Below are 14,703 nucleotides of genomic sequence, written 5' to 3'. Positions count from 1 at the left end.
ACACTCTGGCAGGAGGAAACATATTTCCGCTGATGGGGGAGTGCCGAACCAGAGAACACAACTTAAAAATACGGGGTAGACCATTTAGGACAGAGATGAGGAGAAACTTCTTCACCCAGAGAGTGGTGGCTGTGTGGAATGTTCTGCCCCAGAGGGCAGTGGAGGCCCAGTCTCTGGATTCATTTAAGAAAGAATTGGATCGAGCTCTTAAAGATAGTGGAGTCAAGGGTTATGGAGATAAGGCTGGAACAGGATACTGATTGGGAATGATCAGCCATGATCATATTGAATGGCGGTGCAGGCTCGAAGGGCTGAATGGCCTACTCCTGCATCTATTGTCTATTGTCTATTGTCTATGCCTCTCATTATCTTGTACACTTCTATCAAGTCACCTCTCATCTTTCTTCGCTCCAAAGAGAAAACCCCTAGCTCAGTCCAGGCAGCATCCTGGTAAATCTCTGCACCATCTCTAAAGCTTCCACATCCTTCCTATAATGAGGTGTACAGAACTGAACACAATATTCCAAGTATGGTCTAACCAGGGCTTTATAGGGCTGCAGCAAAACCCCATGGCTCTTAAATTCAATCCCGCTGCTCATGAAAGCCATCACACCACACCTTCTTAATAACATTGAACATAGAATAGTACAGCACTCGATGTCGTGCCGGCCTTTTATCCTACTCTAAGATCAGACTAACTTACATACTAAGTTAATATCTTGGGTGGCAACTTTGAGGGATTTATGGACATGGACCTCAAGATCTCTCTGTTCATCCACACTGCCAAGAAACCTGCCTTTAACTCTGTAATCTTCATTCAAATTCAACCTTCCAAAATTAATCACTTCACACTTTTCCTGGTTAAGACCGCTTTAAAATTGAAAATTCTGTAATACACTTTACAGCAATCTTTGTTTCTGTACCTCCATGTTTCTTTAAGGATTCAAAGACTCTTCTTAACATCATTCATTCCTGATCTTGGACAAGATCCCATTTTATTAAGATCCCAGTTGATGCTAATATGGAAAGGTCTAGACCCCAGACTGAAATTTGCTTGTTCAGCCCTCCCAAAAAAAAAGGAACTGTGGATTCTGGATATCAGAAACAAAAGCAGAACTTGCTGGGAAATCTCAGCAGGTCTGGCAGCATCTATGGAAAGAAAACAGAGTTAACGTTTTGGGTCCAGTGTCCCTTCTTCAGTTCTAGGCTTCAAGATGATCTTTGCCAAGCTGATTGTTCATTCTCTACACAGATTAAACTCGCCCATGTTAATTGCAGTGCCTTTTTCACAAGCTTCACATATTTCTTCCTGAATACCCACTCCTACAGAGTAGCTGTAGTTAAGGGGTTTACTTCCATAATGGACTTCTTCCCATTTCTATTTCATGTCTCTACTCAAACTGATTCTACATCTTGAGCTTCAGAAGTTCACCTCCCATTATAGCACCAGTGTCATCCTTAATTAATAGAGCAACCATACCATCCTTTCCCAGATCATTATATTTTCAAAATGTCAAATGTCCTTGAATGTCCAGGTCCCAGAATTGGTCATCCTGCAGCCTTGTCTCTGTAAGGGCTGGATGTAAGTTTGCTCGTTGAGCTGGAAGGTGCATTTTCAAATGTTTCATCACCATACTAGGTAACATCATCAGTGAGTCTCTGGTGAAGCACTTGTATTAGTGACCCGCTTTCTATTTATGTTTTTAGGGTTTTTATTGGGTTGGTGACATCATTTCCTGTGGTGATGTCATTTCCTGTGGCAAGGGCTACCAGGACATATACATTTATTTTTAGGAGAGATGACGATTCATCTGTTTTGATATGAATGTTACATGTATTCACCTACAAAGTATTCAATTCTGTTTTGTTTTACTATTTCTGCAAACCCCAGCCTTGCCTGATGTCACACTTTTAAGATATACATTCTTGCCATGCTCTGATTGCAACAAAGTTTGTTCTCTTGCTTTGTCCTTTACCTTTTGATTTGCCATATTGCCTTCATGTGCATCCTCACCTCCCATTCAACTGATATATAATGACCGGCTCAGGGTTTCCCTGCCACTGTACTTCCATAATATGAGTCATGGAGCCCACTTCATTCATTCTCAGCATTGAGCTGATCCACCTTTTGGCTTGCATAAAAATGGTTACATTTATCAAAGCAGAGTTCATGCTTTTGCATTGCAGCTGTCAGAATGTTAATCGGACTGCAAATCCCCCCAACTACTTTGCATCATTCCCCAAGGGAATAGAATGAAGATTTGATAAAGCAGTCAAGAGTGTGGTGCTGGAAAAGCACAGCAGATCAGGCAGCATCCGAAGAGCAGGAAAATTGACGTTTCAGGCAAGAGCTCATCATCAGGATTCCTGATGAAGGGCTGTTGCTCGAAACATCAATTCTCCTGCTCCTCGGATGCTGCCTGACCTGCTGTGCTTTTCTAGCACCACACTCTTGACCCTAATCACCAGCCTCTGCAGTCCTCACTTTTGCCTCGCCCACTTGATAAAGCAGTCTAGTTATTTAGTGCATTTGCAGGCATGCATTTTTCACTTACCAGGCACAAATCCTTCACCTGCAGAATGCCAAACATATCAGATAAGTTTCTGCTTAAAGAACATCCTGTGGCATTTGCAAAGTCCAGAAATTGAGACATTTTTTGAAGTTCCCACATGAGACGGTTTGGTATCACAGCCTGGGCTGCACCGCAAGTGGCTGATGCATTGTGTATGCAGGTGAGCCTGTGACCATTCAGCCCATTCGCACATGTACATTGGGATATCCCGACAAGGGCTTCACAGTAGGGGGCACATGTGTCATTGTCACACAGATCAAAGTCTGTAATGGAAACAAAAGTTAAAATATGTAGCTTACAATCAGTATTTTATGCAGATGGATTGGGAATGGTGGCTACTGCTGCAAGATTAATATTATTGCATATTAACTGAGAAAACTTCCAGCTCAATGTTCTTTTCTGTATCCTGAGTAAATTTAATAGACCAGAAATCATCAAGTTATGGAGATTTTGTATTGCTGTTCAATTAAAAAAAGGAAAACAGAGCACAAAATGTATTAAACTGCCCCAATTTATTGCCTGGCCCTTCATTCCTTCTTATTTTTAGCAACAACAGGTAAATATTGTGGAGGAGCAAATTACTGCAGGTGCTGGAATCTGTACTGAAAACAACAAATGCTGGAGGTCACTATGGGTCAGGCAGCATCCATTGAGAGACAGCAAGCTAGTGTTTCGAGACAAGATGACTCGTCATCAGAGTGTCACGTCAGCTCTGATCAAGAGTCATCTAGACTCAAACCATTAGCTTGCTATCTGTCTGTAAATACTGTGGATTCTGGGAAACTGAAAATTGAAAAAAAAAATTGCTGGAGAAATTCAGCAGGTCTGGCAGCAAATGAGGAGAGTGAAACAGAGTTCGCGTTTTGAGGCTGATTTAACTTCTTTGGAACTGAAAAGAGCTGAAAAGTGATAGCTTTTATGCTGTTGACAGGTGGAAAATGAGACACGGATGTAATAGATGATGAGGGTGTCCAGAGCTAAAGAAAAAACAAAGTGCTAATGGTGATAAAGGAGTGATAGATAGTTTAAATAAGTGTGAATGATAGGTGCGAAAAGGAGAAAATCGTTCCACTCTGCTCAAAGCAAAGCCAACAAGGTATAAATACGACATGGCTGGGGTAGGGATGGGGGGGATGAGGTGCTTGTAATCAAATGGAGGACAAAGATCAGGCTCTGAAGTTGTTAAATTGAATATTGGGTCTTAGAGGAATAAGGTACCCAAACAGAAAATGAGTTGCTGTTAGCATCATTCCAAAGTTAACTGTTTTCTCGCTACAGGTGCTGGCAGACCTGCCGAGTTTCCCCAGCAATTTCTGCTTCTGTTTCAGATTTCCAGCATCTTTGTTTTATTGTGCAATTGTTGTTCCTCCAGTTTGTGTTGAGCTTCGTTGAAATGCTGCAGCACTCCAAGGATGGAAATGTCAGCTCATGTACACAATGATTGAATAAAATAGTAAACAACTGGTGTGACTCAAAGGAAATTCCCCAAAAACCCAGTCAGTAAATGAGTAAACCACGCAGAACAAGAGGTGAAGCCCTGTGTGGACTAGAGGCTAGGTGTCAGTGGGGTCTGGGTTGTAAGACTCTTGTTCTGAACTTACAAATCTCTGACACTGGACATTATACTTCTCAATTTTCTAATATATTGTAACTAAAGAAGCTGTACCAAGCAACTTAAGAGCCTTGGAAGTAGTGACATATAGACTTTTCACTGTTGTTATGTTGCCATAGCCTTAACAGACCATAGGGCTAGCTCTCTTATTAGAGAGAAGCAACTGGCAGCAATTTAACCTGAAGGCCACCAGACCACAGGCTGGGGAAGAGGTTGAGAAGGAAGGTCCTTCATTGGTAACCTCAAGCCAGTGATAGGAATTGAACCCAAATTGTTGGCATCACAATCCTCTGCAAGCCAACAGTCCAGCCAACTGAGCTAAGCCAATTCCTCCCTGCACTGTACTCATTGTTGTATGTGACCATAAAGGCTAATTCTAATTCTAAATTCAAAAGGTCTGAAACAGGACAGCCACAGCGATGTTACAAGTTGCCACTGAAACTGTAGGAACTACAGTTCCCACAGGGTGGCTCGGAGGCTTAATGGCTCAGAGGTGAGCACTGCTGCCTCACAGCAGCAGGGACACTGGTTAGAGTCTACCCTCGGACAACTGTCCATATGGAGTTTGTACATTCTCCCGTGTCTGCGTGGGTTTCCTCTAGCTGCTCCAGTTTCCTCCCACAGTCCAAAGATGTGAAAGTTAGGTGGACTGGCCATGCTAAATTGCCCATAGCATCCAGAAATATGTAGGTTAAGCAAATTAACCGGGATTAAGTGTAGGGTTGTGGGGATAAGGTCGGAGCGTGGGACAGTGTGAACTCGGTAGGCCAAATAGCCTGCTTCCACTGTGGCAATTCAATGAACTAGGGAAATGAAGGTTAGTGAGGACTCCTCTAAAATCTAGGAAAAAGTGGCCCAATATACTCCAATCCAGCTACTTACCACCCCATCAGTCTACTCTGAATTATCAGTAAAGTGATAGAAGGTGTCATCAAATGGAGAAAGTATTTTTCACTTACTTTCACAATTCCCCAACCTGTCAGTCTCAGATGATGTTGCTCGTGCCTTACCTTCAATATTTCCGAATGATAAACTAAATCCACTCTCTGACATCAGGGAATGGTTAACAGCGGTAAGTAGCACAGTCGTCAAGTTGGCAAGGGTCACGTTCTCCTCGATGTGAATCAGGAAGATGAAATCAATAATGATGCTTCCCTTCCTGAACCTTTCCACCAACACAGTGAAATTAAGGACACGATGGAGGGTTATCTCTGCAGCTTCACTCAACAGCTGTGATAACTGGCAGACAGAGGGAGAGAGAGATACATGGTGGTGAGCAACAAGTATCTTTCAGCAACACTTGTCTCAAAGGATCTGAGTCACGGGTTGTGAGGGTGAGAGAGCTTGTTGAACAGAGGGGTGGCGCACAGGGTGGTGTAGTGACTGGAACGTCTGTGTCACGTGGACTCAAGATTTCAAGCCAGTATCGGAGATTTGTAATTGCACACTCCATTGTTCTCAGTGCTTTGCTTTTATCCTATTGAGGCCCCATCAGAGATGCTGCGCTTCAGATGAGATGTTGAATCATAAATTCCTATCTCAATTCCCACTTGGCCATGAAAGAGCAGGATGTTCTGTTGGAAGCCAACCTTTGACCCTGTCTGGGACTGGATTTCACAAGGCCATGTTTCTCACAACTACCACCCCACACCTTGCTATTGTAAAGGTTGACCCACAGTACTTAAAAGAAAAGCCCACCCTTTGCTGTAATACGGTGTTGGTGGATTAAACAGGCTGAGAGTGGGACTTCCACACCTCAGGGTGAGAAGGTTCCACCTTCTGGAGCTGCTGATTGGTCTGATTGCCCAGAAGCTCCAGTGGTCCCAACAGTGCCAGAACTCAGTAGTGGGTACTGCCGGTACTGCAAGTAAGTCTGCACAGAACCTAGATCCCAGAACCCAGGTAAGTCCCAGGCTTTTACGGTTGTGAGGGATCGCCAGGCTAGTGAGAGGTCATGTTTTGGATACCTGGAGACCTAAGGAGAGACAAAGAGGGGATAACACCTTGGCGCTGGTCGGAGGAGGGATGCTTGCTTATAGAGCATCCCTAACGAACAACGCCCCAATCCTCCCTATCATTTGTTTAAAACAAAATAGGCAACTCACCTGCCCATGTAAACCATATTATGATCAGCATAATATTTGCAGCAATTAGCTTGGCAACAATTACAACTGACCATTAATTATTTATTTAAAAATGGCAGGCAGGCCACCTGTTTTGGTACCTCTCTACCCGGTAAATTATGAGGGATAGCTCCAGGGCATGGATGGGATTTCTGCCACCCTGCATAGTGATGTGCTTACTTCATCACTGAGTATCTGCCTGGCAACAATGGAGGAGGGTGAAGAGGAAGAGTACGCGTAACATCCAGCCCATATAATCTGGTCGTTCCTTGATTGTTGTGTGTGGGACCTTGCCGTGTGCAAATTGTTTGGTGCATTTCCTACAGAGCTGGTGCAGAACCACTGGGCTGAAAAGCCTCATTCCTCACTGGAACAATTCCGTGATCGAGAAAGTATTGGCCGCAAAACGTGTTGAGGGATTTGGAGTTTGCGAAAGGTGTTATCAAAATACAAGTTCTTTCTGTCTTTCCATCTTCATCCAGTTCAATATCTCACCTCAGTTACAAAGAGCTCCTCCATATTTCTGTAGGCAGTGCTGGTCTTGTTGTTGAGGTCTTCAGTAAAGTTCCAATTGATGATTGAAATTGAAGCTCTGAATGCAATAAAGGCTGAAAAGTCGACACATTGAGACATCCAGTTATTATAAAACTACCCGTGGCCATTCAGGATGAACATATGTCATGCAGTAGTGAAAGGTAAGATAGAAATACAAGTCCTTCTTTCACTTAAAATCCTTCTCTGTCATGTACAGGTCTGGTGAAGCCTACATTACTGAAACCTCAACATTTGTCTTTCCTTTTTACAGATACTGATTGGGCTGCTGTGAATTCTAACTGTTGCAATTTCTCATTTGGACTATATTCCCTGCTCCACAACTTCAACCAATCTACACAGAGACCAGTAAACATCTCTGATACAAAAGATGCGGAGAACAGATGAAAGGTTAGAGCACAAAAATAGGTCACTCATTCCAACATGTCTGCATCGGCTGAGAAAAGTAGTCATAGAGCCATAAAGTCATTGAGTTTTACAGCGCAGAAATTTGGCCTATGTCCCTCTAAACCCTTCCTATTCATGCACCCTTCCAGATGAATGTTAAATGTTATAACTGTATCAGCCTCCACCATCTCCTCTGGCAGCTCATTCCACACACGCACCACGCTCTGCATCACAAAATTGCCCCTCAGGCACCTCAGGTCCCTTTTATATCATTCCCCTCTCACCTTAAACCAAAGCCCTCTAGTTTTGACTCCCCTACCCTGGAAAAAACACCTTATTTATTCACCAATCCCATGCCCCTCATAATTTTATGAACCTCAATAAGCTCACTCCATAGTCTCCAATGCTCCATGATAAACAGCCATATTCAAAACCTGTAGCTCAAACTCTCCAATACTGGCAACATGTTGTAAGTCTTTTCTGAACCCTTTCAAGTCAAACAGCATATTTTCTTTAGCAGGAAGACCAAAATTGAATGCAGTATTCTACAAGTGGCCTACCCCATGTCTTGTATGCCTTCAACAATGACATCCCAATTCCTATAGTCAAAAAGATTGGACAGGCTGGGATGGTTTTCCTTCGAACAAATGAGGCTGAGGGGTTGCTTAATTTTGGTGAAGAAAATAATGAGGGGCTTGGATAGAGTGGACAGGGAAGACATGTTTCTCCTTGCAAGGAAGTCAGTTACCAAAGGGCATAGATTTAAGGTAACTGATAGGGGATTCAATGGAACATAAGGAACAGCTTGTAACTCGCTGCCAGTTTGATGATTGAGATGGAAATCCTCAACTCAATGAAAAGGAATCTGGATCTGCACCTGAAGCTGTCACCTGTAAGGCTGTGGACCAGATACTGTTTTAACTCTCCATACCACATTGTGCAAGAGTACCTGTTTCCTTGGTAACAGTGGCTGTTATATCTGTCGTCATCTCTGACTGTCCAGTTGTCTGAATTGGAAGAACTGTTGTGGTTGCCCTCCTCTGTTCTGGTCGGTTTACTGACCCCGTGTAACTGGGAGCATCAACTGAGTTACTTTTTTCCCACATAGAACCTGTTGATCGAGTCTCCATTGATTTCCCAAACAGAGCTGTTGAATTCTCAACTGAAATATTTTCCATATCTGATGCATTCCAGATGCTTTCAGTGGTCATGCTGCTTGCATTTGAACTCCGTGCTTCATATATCAGATTGCAGCTGTCTATGCTGTGGCCTTGTATTCCTGATGTGTTCCCCATTTGCCGGACGCCATCTGCAGGAGAACAAGTCCAGGAAAAGGAAAGGGATCAAAGTCTCCACATGAAATAAGGAGCCTAAAGTCAGGTAAGTATTTGACCCAATCTGGTAGGCTGAGTGTCCATTCTTTATTAAAAACCGAAAGAACTGAGGATGCTGTAAGTCAGAAAGAAAAACAGAAGTTGCTGGAGAAGCTCAGCAGGTCTGGCAGCATCTGTGAAGATAAATCAGAGTTAATGTTTCAGATCTGATGACCCATCCTCAGACTCTCTTCACAATTGCTGCCAGACCTGCTGAGCTTCTCCAGCAATTTCTGTTTTTGTTTCCATTCTTTATTAACTCTATAATGTAGATGAACTTAGAGGAGCTGCTGCTTCTTTGGACCACATACACAGATACATGTAAGAACTGACAGACACACTCACACACACCAACACACATAGACAGAAACACACACCATAAGCAGATGTACAACAATACAGGCAGATATACAGGGAGACGCAGCTAGACACACACACACATGCAATAGCATACAGACACACACACACACACACCTACACACGGACAGAAACACATACCACAGGCAGACATACACTCATACAGGCAGATACACAGGGAGACACAGCCAAACACACAGACACACAAAACTCACACACACATGCAATAACATACAGACACACTCACACAGTCCAACACACATAGACAGAAACACATACCACAGGCAGACATACAGTCATACAGGCAGATTACACAGGGAGACACAGCCACACACACACACACACACGCAATTAAATACACACACACACACACACACACAAATAGATACACAGTCAGACAGACATAGCTACATATAGAGACAGAGAGTACACATTCATAGACAAAACAAACGAAGAGTTAGAGGAATAGGTCAATGTTTCTGCAATCACAGATGTAAGTGTAGGATGGTTGTTACCTCCTTGGTGCCAGGGTCACACTGAACAGATGCAGAACACCCTGAGGTAGCAGAATGATCAGTCTACAGTCATGGTCCACTTAAAGCCCATGACACAAGTGGCAAGAGGGATATCATCCTGCAGTCAGATTTTAGGGAGCTAGCTAGAAAATTAGCAAGCAGGATATCAAAAATCTCAAATTACTTCAAATAATCTCCAGATAATTTCCAGGTAAATGGGGTACAGAAATAAGAAGATAAGGGCAGATCATTGGGTGGTTGGGGAAGAGGGAGGGTTTTAGATTTTTAGACATTGGAACTAGCTCTGGGGAAGATGTAACCTGTACAGGCCACATGGTTTGCATCTGAACAGGTTCCCTGCAGAACATTTTGCTTGTGTTACTGGGGAACCTTAGGGAGGAGCCTTCTATCAGAGAGGAATACCAAGATATACAAAATGTTGGGAGAGAGAAGTAGTACCAGAATAGTAAGTGAATCGAAAGGGTCAGAGTAAGGGAGAAAGTAATGAAGATTAATAAGTGTTGCTGCAGATGTATACGATTGTACAGAATGTGATAAATAAAATTGTCATGTTGCCGTGCTAATTGGCAGGTGGAAATAAGATGTTGTGATAATAACAAGCAGGCACAAGGAAGGGCAGAATTGGCTGTTAAATAATCCTAAAATAAAGATGTTCAGGAAAGGAAGGAAATGGTGTCAGTGTTGATTAAATAGAATTGCTGTACGAGAGAATGTTCTCAAGGGGTCAAGAACTAAATTAATTTTGTTCAAGCCAAGGAACAAGAAAAAGAGCAAGTACATTGCTCAATGTAGTGTAAAGGTCACAAACTAGTGGGGAGGATGAAAAGGAACACATTTGTAAGGAAATTACAAAGAGGTGCACAAATACAGAGCATCCTCGAATGTCCGAATATCAATTATCCGAATTTCAGATTATCCGAAGAAGATCTCAAGGTCCCGATAGAAACATTACATCAAAGAGGTGTTTCCAACACTGACCATGTCTTTTGTTTACAGTGATTAAAAGTGAACTCAGCTTACTAAAATACTGCCGAGAAAAGTCCACAAGGTTCCCCATGGGAGACTGGTTAGTAAGGTTAGATCTCACATAATACAGGGAGAACTAGCCAACTGGATACAGAACTGGCTCAAAGGTAGAAGACAGAGGGTGGTGGTGGAGGGTTGTTTTTCAGACTGGAGGCTTGTGACCAGGGGTGTGCCACAAGGATCGGTGCTGGGTCCTCTACTTTTTGTCATTTATATAAGTGATTTGGATGCAAGCATAAGAGGTACAGTTAGTAAGTTTGCAGATGACACCAAAATTGGAGATACAGTGGACAGCAAAGAAGGTTACCTCAGATTACAACAGGATCTTGACCAAATGGGCCAATGGGCTGAGAAGTGGCAGATGGAGTTTAATTCAGATAAATGTGAGGTGCTGCATTTTGGGAAAGCAAATTTAGCAGGACTTGTACACTTAATGGTAAGATCCTAAGGAGTGTTGCTGAACAAAGAGACCTTAGAGTGCAAGTTCATAACTCCTTGAAAGTGGAGTCGCAGATAGATAGGATAGTGAAGAAGGCGTTTGGTACGCTTTCCTTTTTGGTCAGAGTATTGAGTACAGGAGTTGGAAGGTCATGTTGCAACTGTACAGGACATTGGTTAGGCCTCTGTTGGAATATTGCATCCAATTCTGGTCTCCTTCCTATCAGAAAGATGTTGTGAAACTTGAAAGGGTTCAGAAATTATTTACAAGGATGTTGCCAGGGTTGGATGGTTTGAACTATAGGGAGATGCTGAACAGGCTGGGGCTGTTTTCCCTGGAGCGCGGAGGCTAAGGGGTGACCTTATAGAGGTTTATAAAATTATGAGGGGCATGGATAGGATAAATAGACAAAGACTTTTCCCTGGGGTGGGGGAGTCCAGAGCTATAGGGCATAGGTTTAGGGTGAGAGGGGAAAAATATAAAAGAGACCTAAGGGGCAACCTTTTCACACAGAGGGTGGTACGTGTATGGAATGAGCTGCCAGAGGAAGTGGTGGAAGCTGGTACAGTTGCAACATTTAAAAGGATTTGGATGGGTACATGTATAGGAAGGATTTGGAGGGATATGGGCCGGGTGCTGGCAGGTGGGACTAGATTGGGTTGGGATAGCTGGTCGGCATGGACGGGTTGGACTGAAGAGTCTGTTTCCATGCTGTACACCTCTATGACTCTATGAGCCCAGGCACCGACTCCAAATGACTGACCGCCTGCCCTCTCTGTGTCTCCCCACACTCATCCTGGAGTTCTACAAAGAAGTGGACTCTAAACCCCCTTTCTCCAAATAATCACTCCAGCATTGTCCTGTACAGGGGGTGGGGCCGTGGGGGTAGACGGGGGTTGGGTGCAGGGAGGGGGCAGACAGGAGCTCGCACTCGGTGTGCTGCTGCCTAGTCTCCTGAATGAGGTGTGGAATTAGCTAGTGCTTGCTGTGTCAATCCCATTGAAATCATGGGGGGGTGGGGTGGTGGGAAGCTTCAGCAATGCTGCAGGTCCCACATAAGTGTGTGTCTGCTCAGAAACAAACCCGGAGACAGAGAGAGGAAGTTAAGGCAGGCAGAGTGAGGAAAAGGAGACTTCAGAAAACTCTGAGCCCCAGAGGAGAGGCATTGAATCAACCAACTGAATAATCAATTACTGAACAAAATACTGCCCCCATTTCGTTCAGATAATCTAAGTTTCACTAATTGTTCCAAATACAAGCCTAGAAATTAGTGGTGTAAAGGATAGAGGGGGCAAGAGTTTCTAGTCATAGAGTCATAGAGATCTCCAGCAAAACGCCATGTCACCCATCACATGTGATCAGCAGCATTTCCTACATCAGCTACAGATTCCAGTCCAACAAGAAAGGAGGCACTGCAGGACCTGGCTCTGAGGAATGGGATGGGACAATTGGAACAAATGTCAGTGAAACACCATTTTGATGGACAGTAATGTTTCAGGTAACAGTGGAAAAGTAATGTAAATAATCCAGAGCAAAAAACAATTAACAGGGATAAAGCCACCCTCAACAAAGAATGGATCTGGGTTGCTTAAAAATATTCTCGCATGTGACAGAGAGAGAAAATCAGGGAAACACAGTTAGAAATAAAAAAAACTATATGATTAAAAACTCAGAAGTCATTCACATGCAACAAAAGTCTGACCTGCTCCACATCATCTTACCTCCAAGTTTTACATCACATACGTATTCACTGGTATTAGTTAAGATGTGGAATCCTTGCTGGAGCCAATCGATACTGTAACTCTGATTTACTGCCAACATAAAACCAAGGACTGGGTACTGTTGATCTATAAAGGTCGGCTCTGGGCAGAGGACGTGGATATTTGCATCAGATACATCATGTGTTAGGAGTGCAGCTTCCAGCTAGAACATAATAATAGAATATGGAAATGTGTGCATAGAAACATCAACTAATTGCTAAGTGACACTGTTGTGACTGTGACTAGAGAATGGCAGCAAGCCATTAATTTGCATTAACTTGCTTGGTGACTCCAATCAGAGCTATAGCATACATTTACAAACTTGGATCCATCAATCCAGGGGATAATTAAGGAGATTCCAGAGGAGGACATCTGCATTGTTCCCACATTTCTCCCCTACTGGAACCAGGCATATGAAGCACCTCTGCTTTTATTTTGTATTTGTCAATTCACTAGCATTTTACCTGTGGCCAAAGATAGATCTGAAACATTTACTGAAATGGGCAACAGGTGTTGCTCTGTTTTGGAGCTGACCATCTTCCTTTTTAAGTTTGGACCCAGGACCCGGGATTGCGTGTACATTTGGCAGGTTAAAGAGAGATCCTGATCGAGGTGTATATGATTATGACGGGCAAAAACAGGCTGGATAGAAAGCAGCTGTTCCCCTTAATAGAAGGGTCAATATCAAGGGGATACGATTTTAAAGGGAAAAGCAGGAGATTTGGGGAGGATTGGAGCAAAACGCTGTTCACCCAGAAGGTGGTGGGTCTGGAATGCACTGTCTGGGAGAATAGTTAAGGCAGGTAACCTCACAGTCTTTTAAAAGTACTTGGATGAACACTTGAAATGTCATAATATTCAAAGTAATGAGCAAATGATTATAAAGTGGGATTGGTGTATATTCAGTGCAGTTTTGGTGGTACAGACTGGATGGGCTGAAGAGCCTCTTTTGTAGTGTATGATTCTATAATTCTCAGTGACAGTGGCCAGAGGGAGGGAATCCCTAATATTGCTTAAAGAGGAGTTATCTATAGAATCCCTACAATGTGGAAACAGGCCCTTCAGCCCAACAAGTCCACACCTACCCTCCAAAGAGTATCCCACCCAAACTCATTCCCTATTAATCTACATTTACCCCTGACTAATGCACCTAACCTACACATCTACTAACACTACAGGCAATTTAACATAGCCAATTCACCTGACCGGCACGTCTTTGGATTATGGGAGAAAACCAGAACACCCGGAGGAAAACCATGCAGAAAGCAGGAGAATGTGCAAACTCCACACAGACGGTCGCCCGAAGCTAGAATCAAACCTGGTCCCTAGCGCTGTGAGGCAGCAGTGTTAACTGCTGAGACACTATGCCACCTAATGTGGGAAAACTCTTGGAATGTTTTTTTCTTTTGGGCTGCAATGACATAAATCAAATGGAACACAGGTTATTTACACATATTCCAATGGCACTGTGGTTAGTAACCAAGTCCCATGTATTTTAAGATGTTTAACCATAAAACCAGAAATGATATGGGGAAACGTTTTATCAATATGATACATTGTTCAAATCGAACTTCACTAAATGAACGATGAAAGTGGATTCAATAATAATAATATTCAAAGAGCAACTGACTAAATGCATAAGGGGAAGCATACGTTAAGCTTTGAAGAAAGGAGTTGGGGAGTGGGACAAATTAGACAGCTCTACTAAAGAGTCAGCACAGGCACATTCAGTAGAATGATAAGGAACTGAGGAAAGCCTTTACTGTCAGAGGAGTTTGGTACAGGAATTGTGAAGTCTTGCGTCAAAGACATAGCAGCTCAGTTAGACTGCATCTGGAGGACTGAGTGCAATTTTGATGTCTTCACCTCAGAAAAGATTGAGGTGTGGTATCCTAAAGATGCTTTCTTTATCTCAGGAAAGAAATGATTACAAGAGAGAAAGTGCAACAAAGAGACACCAGATTT

General features: G+C 43.1%; 1 protein-coding gene across 1 annotated transcript in view; it reads right to left on the bottom strand.

The window, feature by feature from the left end:
• LOC140485870 (uncharacterized) overlaps positions 1-14,703 on the bottom strand; it is a 73,664-nt gene that overhangs the window by 25,040 nt on the left and 33,921 nt on the right. Inside the window, exons 8-12 of the mRNA XM_072584322.1 lie at positions 12,700-12,901; positions 8,197-8,556; positions 6,804-6,916; positions 5,196-5,424; positions 2,556-2,836 (exon numbers count right to left, since the gene is read on the bottom strand). Of these exons, the coding sequence (XP_072440423.1) occupies positions 2,556-2,836; positions 5,196-5,424; positions 6,804-6,916; positions 8,197-8,556; positions 12,700-12,901 (1,185 nt within the window). The remainder of the gene's footprint in view (positions 1-2,555; positions 2,837-5,195; positions 5,425-6,803; positions 6,917-8,196; positions 8,557-12,699; positions 12,902-14,703) is intronic.

The sequence above is a fragment of the Chiloscyllium punctatum genome, chromosome 15 (genome assembly GCF_047496795.1).
Source record: "Chiloscyllium punctatum isolate Juve2018m chromosome 15, sChiPun1.3, whole genome shotgun sequence".
Classification (NCBI taxonomy): Eukaryota; Metazoa; Chordata; class Chondrichthyes; order Orectolobiformes; family Hemiscylliidae; genus Chiloscyllium; species Chiloscyllium punctatum.
The sequence above is the reverse complement of the archived record's forward strand: the minus strand, read 5'-3'. Positions and strand labels throughout refer to the sequence as shown.